The sequence below is a fragment of the Engraulis encrasicolus genome, chromosome 7 (genome assembly GCF_034702125.1).
Source record: "Engraulis encrasicolus isolate BLACKSEA-1 chromosome 7, IST_EnEncr_1.0, whole genome shotgun sequence".
NCBI classification, from domain to species: Eukaryota; Metazoa; Chordata; class Actinopteri; order Clupeiformes; family Engraulidae; genus Engraulis; species Engraulis encrasicolus.
The window spans coordinates 7164003-7171491 of NC_085863.1; the positions used below are offsets into that span (position 1 = coordinate 7164003).

Consider the following 7489-nt stretch of genomic DNA (forward strand, 5'->3'; position numbering starts at 1 on the left):
CAAGATATTGAAATATAATGCTGCTGACAGTGATGTCAACATGACATATTACGTCCTGGTACGAGGAGACAAGCAAAGTATAGGAGGCAAGGTCGCATATTGTAACGCACTCCTGGAGTTCTGAGGTGCAGTTGGTTGCTCACTGACTGCCCATTTTGTTCGATAGAAATAGAAGCATACTCTATTGGCCAACAGTATAATTAGACAGATTAACAAATTGATTCAGTATTAATCTGTCATCATAATTCAATAAAATCTGGTCATTCAATCTGGATGAGATTTATCTATGGGCCGCATATGGGCCCCGGGCCTCCAGTTGCCTATCCCTGATCTACACGTTAAAACTCAGACCTGTATGGAGATGAAACTACATACTAATAGCGTGTAGCTGTGCGATGGATTAACTTGGCAGCTTCATGTAGGAAAGCAACAAGGGCAGTGTGTCATTTCAGTTCCATGTTTATTTTCTTAAGGAAGCAGAATTTTTACATCACAGCGACAATAGATAATGTAAACAATCATAAAATGAAAAGAAAAGAATTTTAAATACAAAATAATTAACTGCATCATAATTGGGATTTTGAATAGCTAATAATTATGTTACAGACCACTGACTAACTGCTGATTCGAAAGAGTAGAGTGTGTGTGCAAGGTGGACAGCCTGTGTTGAATCAAATCTCACACTTTCTTCAATTAACCTTTGCAAATATGTACACTTTACAATTCTACAGCAATAAGCACAGCCATGGTTGCGTTGTCTAAAAGGCAAACTGTGATTCATGACGTTGGGAACAGAAAAGGCCCTCTGAGAGCCTTAATGGAAGAAGACTTGCTGATACATGCAAATGTAGTAATATGGTGTGATGTGTCTAGAACTGAGTCAATTCTATTATACAATAGGCTATTACGTAGTGTGTATGGTTAAGTCAGTAGATGAGTAGATTAGGCCCATAGCCTGTGATTCTCTGTTCAAAAATATACAAGGCCTACAGGGCCTTTATCGGTAATGGGCAACCTGGATTCATTACTTACAGATTTACAATCCAGTGCCATATATTCGAAGTGACCCGGTTTTACTTGTCCAATTCAGGCAGGCGATTGCCTGGTTGAACTGGACGGGTAAATACTAGGTCACTTTAAACATGTGGCATTTGATTCTATCTAATGAATCCTAGGGGCAAATCACTGGTCTTTATCAATAAGAGAGAGAACACACAGTGCTCTCACTCTTACAACGCCAACGTGTCCTTAATGAGTCTCCTCATGGTAGTACTGACAGATGCACCCAGAGAGTCTGTGATCTGGAAGGTGATCTTGTGCAAGTAGGGCTGCACATCCTTCAGACTGGTGTCGAAGACGTTGTCCACTTCCGACTGCGTGGGCATCTTTGGCAGGTACTCGTGACGGTTGATGACTTCCACGATGTTGATGACCTTCTCGCCCAGCTTCTCGCCCACTTTCTCGCGGCAGATTTGACGCTCTTGCTCGTTGGCCAGGTTGACGACGTTGACTTTGATGCTCCACACCTCCCAGGGGATGCACTCGTCAGAGAAGGGCCATCGGGACTTCTTCTTCTGGTAGAACTCCAGAGAGATCTGGCCCACGCCGTCACTGCCAGTGTTGCTCAGGGCATCCTGGGGGAACAGAGATTGAGGTGACAGAATTAACCCATTATTGATATGCACTTAGTCTGTCTGTGTGTTTGGAATACAGGCAATGTGCTGTTGTAAGCACTAAGCAGGAATCTAAATGTTCACCTGCCAACTGGCCAAATGCTGGTGAAATTTCAGCTTGGCTGGTAGTAACTTAATAGTCACTTTGTCTTTGACCCACATTAGTGAGTGTTTGGCTAAGATTAACATCGATCTAGGCCTAGCCATTTGACTGGTGGTGAAAAACATTAATTTAGAGCTCTGGTTGTAAGAAAGTCATGAGTGTACGTTGTTTGTATTGTGCTGTTGATTAAAAAAAAAGCCATTAGTTGCTAGACATGTTGGATTTGTGATGGCATCCCTTTACATAATGGTCTGCAAGTTTTGTGTATCCTAGTTGACTGGACTTACCTTGAATTCCCCCACAGCTTTCCTGATGACCCTGTCCAGTTCCTCGGATGACACTCGCACGAAAGTGAAGTCGATGAAGTCGCAATCGATATCTTGTGTACCAACTGTACCAATGGAATATGTGCCCTCTTTCTTGTAATGGAACTTCCCCGTGCTCCTGTGCAGCAGTATTGTGTGTAGCAAAGCTAGCATCGCTTCGTCCACCTGCCTTCCTTCCACCGACACCTCCAAGACTTCCGAGCGGCAATTCATATTTTTCTTTTATTTATCAGAGGCTTGGACAACTCTGACAAATACTGCCGAACGATGAGATGTTGGGCAAGAGCCCCCCTCCTCTCGTAAAGTAAACAATTCGTTCGTGTCAGAGGCCTTCTATTTTGTTAGCCCACGTAGGCTAAGGTTACCTTGATAACGCTCTCAAATGTAGCTGTAAAATACAGTCAAGGATAGGAAATGTTTTTTTCAACCATCTGAAATTGTGTGATGGTTGCCTTTGTGGTTTGAATTGTACGTATCACTCCATTTTCAGGCAAAAAGTCATAGATATTATCCGATGTCAGAAAAAAAATCTGCTACCCCGACTGTCCCTTTGACAACAATGGGCGTGGCTTAATCAGTAAACAACGACGACAGGACTACGGATAGCGAAGTGTGCCAAACAGTCTCTAGCTGCCAGCTCTTGGAACTTTATGTACAAATTCATACAGGTTCCCCGTTTTCCTCCATGGGTCCTGTCCATTGAGAGTAAATAGAATGGAGGCCAAAATTCTATTTCATTGTTGAAGCCAAGTTGGAGCCCGGTTGGAGCCAAGGTTGGACCCAAAAAGACCAAAAAATGGCCAAATCCCATTCATTCCTATGAGAGACATAAAACCCTGTATCTCCCTTAAATGCCACTCCAGGGGGATCATTTTTCGCTCATCTAGTAGGTCCCCTTGCTCTCCAACTTACCAGGGTGGTCTTTTTTTGTGGTGAAGTTTTATTTTAGAGAGATATTAAAGTTAAATTGACCAATGAGCATCAGAAGATGGTTTGATTGACAGTTGGGATTCTTTTCAGTCAGGCGCACGCTGAGAGGGCCGTCGTCATGACTACTACTTGGCTGTGCGTGCCTGGGCTGGGACTGGGAAATCTTTTCTATCTGTGTGTTGCTCCTGATACTTTCATAAACTTTGAACATCAACTCGATCGATTGATCTACTGTTGCCATTGTTTGGCCATCTCCTTGTGAAGTCGGGTGTACTTATCGGTACTCTGAGCTGGAGCGCTGATGTTTAGGTAAGTAAAATGAAACATTTTATTACAGTTGTTTGACCAACATGACTGACAAACTTGTTTGCATAGCAAAATACATTGACTTAAATAACACGGTGGTCATAGTAATAGCCATAATATGGCGGGCAAATACATTGTGGCATGTGCCTCAAGTTTTGTTTTTTTGTTTTTAAGCGCTGTCTGCGAGACATGTTGAGTGTAATGATGCTAAGACTAGCTCTATTATTGCATCGTGTCTCCATCAAACATGCCATTAAAGTGACTTGGCATCTGTCGGTCTGTAAGTAACTTCTAACATGAATGTTTAATGTAAGTATATAAGCAAACTGTGTTTCTTTGACGTACATTGGGTTTAGTGTAGACTTAATCAGTTCTACTGCAGAGTAGCAGGTGCAAATCTGTTTTATTTAGACATCCTTGGTTCGTGTCTATGCTAACTAATTCACCTCAGCATGCTACATGCACCTCAGACTTTACACAACAGTTGGTGAAGGTAAATTTCAAGCTCATTTAGTAATCCAGGGCATTGGTGGTGGTGGATTGTTTGCTGACATACTATTTGTTTGTAGAAGTTGTGGTGGCATACCATAATTTCCAATCAGGACTTCGGCGTCAGGTGACTTGCCTGACTGGCTGGGTTTGTTTATTTCACATCCCAAGCCTAGCTAGAAGTTAAATAGCAAAACCGTAACATTGCACAGGTGACAGGTTAGATAGTTTTGCTTGTCATCATTCACTATAATTTCATTTCAGCGGATAGTCTGAGCACATAAACTAGAATAGTTCTAGGTTTGTGGCGTACACCTGCAAAATGCATCATTCCTCAGTTATTGTTCATATTGTAGGGTGACTCAGTTAGCAGAATTTATGTTGAGACATTGCTTAATATAATTCGCGGAGGTCATTTTCATACCGCGAAATTTTGCGCGAGCAACCGGGAGATTATAGTTTAATGTTTTATCTGTCGTCTTAATATTGTGCATATTCATCCTGAGGCTGTTGACATGTGAAAGTTGAATGTTTGATACCCACATGCTGAAGTTAGATGTTTGTCATTGTGCTGCATGTGGACGGTACCGTTTTGTCTGTAAAACTATGGACGCCAATTACATGCCATCGTTCCTCTTAGGAGTAATGTTCTCCCTTGTGATGTTTTCTGTCATTGCAGATGCGATGTCCCAACAAGAATCACAGCACATTTCTCCTTGGGAACTCAAGAGCCTAGGAGGTACTGTAAATTGCCTTGTGAATGTGGTCTTTAGTAATTTTTCAAATACTACCTTTACAATATGCTTCCTGACCCTAGACCTGAGATCCAATTCCTCTGTACAGCTATTATTGTTATAATTAATAAAATACAAGACTATTGTCCATATCCATGGCTGTAGTGTAGCATACAGGTCGAGTGCCATTCAATGAAATATACCTCATACAGTATCTATTTACTGGATATTCATACCATGCTGACATGTTTTTTAACCCCAAAACCTGCCACTAATATACAAGTTATTAAAGTTGTTTGTATACAAAATGGATATTGTTCTCATTACCCTCCATGTGCCTTTTTTTGTTCCTGTCTGAACAGTACACCTCAGCAGGCACACCAGAGAAGGACCACTCCTGGATAAGGATTTGAGCCACTGCCACGACTGCCATCTCTACACTATATTACACACGTGAGTCATTATCACAAGCCTGGTTCTAGCAATCCATAGCCTTGCGCTGTGTGGCTCTTATGAGGCGAAGATAAACAAAATGTAACCAAGTGATTTGTATGATGTCCCAAGCATAACAAACCTAACACATCAGCAAGTGAGACTGAAATTAGGCCTACACTTAGATGTTAGTTTTTTAAAAGTTTTTTACATTATGCTTCCTGATTCTATACCTAAGACCTATTTCCCGAGTAAAGCGATCACCCTCATATGTTTGTGTATAGTAATAAAATATAACTGGTACTATATCCACTGCTGTGTGTTTCAGGCCAGCAGATGTGGGAGGTGGTGATCAACGTGACCCGTCAGCAGGTGGAGGACTTCCACGGCCCCGCGGACTACTGATTACTGTGTGTGGCCTAGAGCCACCTGAGGACCTCCAAGAGCTGGCAAGGACACCATCCGCGTCGCCTGTAAGTTTCATCTGTCTTTCACGGCTTTTGGTCCATAACATCATATTACAATTAGCTACAACAGGCAGAACTAAGCCTCTTATTCAGAGGCCACTGGGCCTTTGTTCAGACACCTGACTATCTGAACTGTCTAAAATAATTTGTCAACCCTTTCTCTTGCTCTTTTCAGAACATGGACAAACCAAATCTGACAGTGCCCATCATCAGCTGCTGTGACGGGCCTTCCATGGTGTTGCTGTGGTTATTGCAAGGACAAACAAAAATTGTTTTGTTTGGTTTATACAAACCAAAACAATATGTAAATAAACTACACAATTTGTACTGCTAAATCCTGAAATTGTAAGTAGTTATTAAGTAATGCCTGTGTGCGTTTGTATTAAGCACTATATAAAAATACATTACACATACGAAAAACCTGTTCTGGCCTTTTCTGTTCAGCATTATGAGAAGTCAAATGGTAAAAGCATGTTAATATACAGGTCTCAAGCACAAGAAACATTGGGATGATAATAGTAAGTGTTTATTTAAAAAAGAAACAAGTTAAACGTCAACACGACGCATGACGTACATGTATATAGGGGTTCTTCTTGTGTTGTTGGTCACCACATTGCTTCAGGGATTGAAAGCAGTACTATGTATTACTTAAGTCATATTGGTTGAGACATGAGGTACGTTTAATGAAATGTAAATGACTTATTAAATGGAGGATAAAGGGCTGGAGCTGGAGCTCGCTGGCAGGTTCCATCTTCATGATCGCCACACACCCATCTGAATGAACAAATATGAAGAAAATAAACCAGGAAGTTTTAATCAGGAAGCTTTGGTACCATGGTGTATGAAAATAGCTGGATAGCTGTTTTGTCTGTGGGATGTTCAAGCATATACAAACACACCACATCATTTAAAAAATGTCATACATGCTTTAACAACCGTTGCACATAAAGGTAATTCACTCCAATGTCACTTCATGTTCTACTTCAGTAATTCTAGTGACAAATATCTTTGTAATAGCTGTACATTGGCATTTTCTGACACCGATTTAGGAGTAGTGTGTGTTGACCTTTCATATCTGTTTAGCTACTATACACCACCGTCAGGATACTGTGTGTGGTGGGCTAGAAATTAAATACAGGGCACATCAAGATTTCTGGTGGCACTTCAAATTGGCCTATACAAAGCCTACACATCTGATGATGAATTACTGGAGTCTATGCTGTGGATAGCTGCTAAATGCATTAAGTACGTGGGGGTCAATTAATCTGATCTTGAACATATTTTGAAGAACATGCCCACAGACATGGCAGCACAAGAACGTAGGCTATTGCTTTCAATCAAAACACAACGTCGACGTTATGTCCTGCTTTGAGTGATCACCAGCCTACTTGTTTTACTAACTATAGTCGCAGATTGCATTGTAAGACTGTCCAACTTGTATGCAATAGTCATTTTTTTCCTGTCATAACATATCAATTACAACGTGATGAAGTGGGTGACATGAGGATGGGACTCGCTAGCTAAGCTAATATTACTCAAGTGCTATTGTAAACTACCCTTCAAGATTTCATTACCGTTATGTATTGATATTCGCCACACTTATTGATCAGCAGGTTTTTAATGGGTTATGTTTCAATGAAAATCAAGGTTTCTTTATTGACACTTACCAGTCGCACAGCCGAAAAGTGGGTTGGTTCAGTAGCACCCTCGCAGCGTGATATTAATTTTTCACCCTTGTGGGAGGGGCGGGACATGACTTGAACTGAGCATTCTCTGATTGGGTGTTTTGTTGTCCAATCAGCACCTGCGTTGGCGTTGCTAAGGTGGAATGTAAGGTGGAATGTTCCCAAATCTGGCTTCAAAGCGTTGAATGGCAAATAGCGTTGATTTGGCGTCCATTCTATTTACTGTCAATGGTCCTGTCTTATAATTCAATTTTTGATAACACATACGGATCCCTATTTCTATGTGCCTAATATTTAATTTCAGTAATCCTACTGTGGCAGAGGTTACATATTGGGGAAATGAT

The 7489-nt window shown here is 41.2% G+C and overlaps 1 protein-coding gene and 1 long non-coding RNA gene across 2 annotated transcripts; both read right to left on the bottom strand.

Annotated features, from left to right (window-relative positions):
• Window positions 1–443: 443 nt before the first annotated feature.
• Window positions 444–2672, bottom strand: atg101 (autophagy related 101). The gene is made up of 2 exons (XM_063202320.1): window positions 2064–2672; window positions 444–1634 (listed from the first exon to the last, which is right to left on the bottom strand). Exons 1-2 carry the CDS (start codon window positions 2313–2315, stop codon window positions 1230–1232), a joined length of 657 nt encoding a protein of 218 aa, XP_063058390.1. The 5' UTR covers window positions 2316–2672; the 3' UTR covers window positions 444–1229.
• Window positions 2673–5968: 3296 nt separating this feature from the next.
• On the bottom strand, window positions 5969–7375 carry LOC134452390 (uncharacterized). The gene is made up of 2 exons (XR_010035451.1): window positions 7128–7375; window positions 5969–6234 (listed from the first exon to the last, which is right to left on the bottom strand). It is a non-coding gene; the product is annotated as an uncharacterized LOC134452390 (long non-coding RNA).
• Window positions 7376–7489: the final 114 nt, after the last annotated feature.

Bases quoted from the DNA above. Each gene is read 5' to 3' on its own strand.
- atg101 (XM_063202320.1), bottom strand. From the start codon at position 2,315: ATGAATTGCCGCTCGGAAGTCTTGGAGGTGTCGGTGGAAGGAAGGCAG. The intron at 1,635-2,063 runs GTAAGTCCAGTC...CTGTTCCCCCAG, and splicing joins AAGCTGTGGGGGAATTCAAG to GATGCCCTGAGCAACACTGG.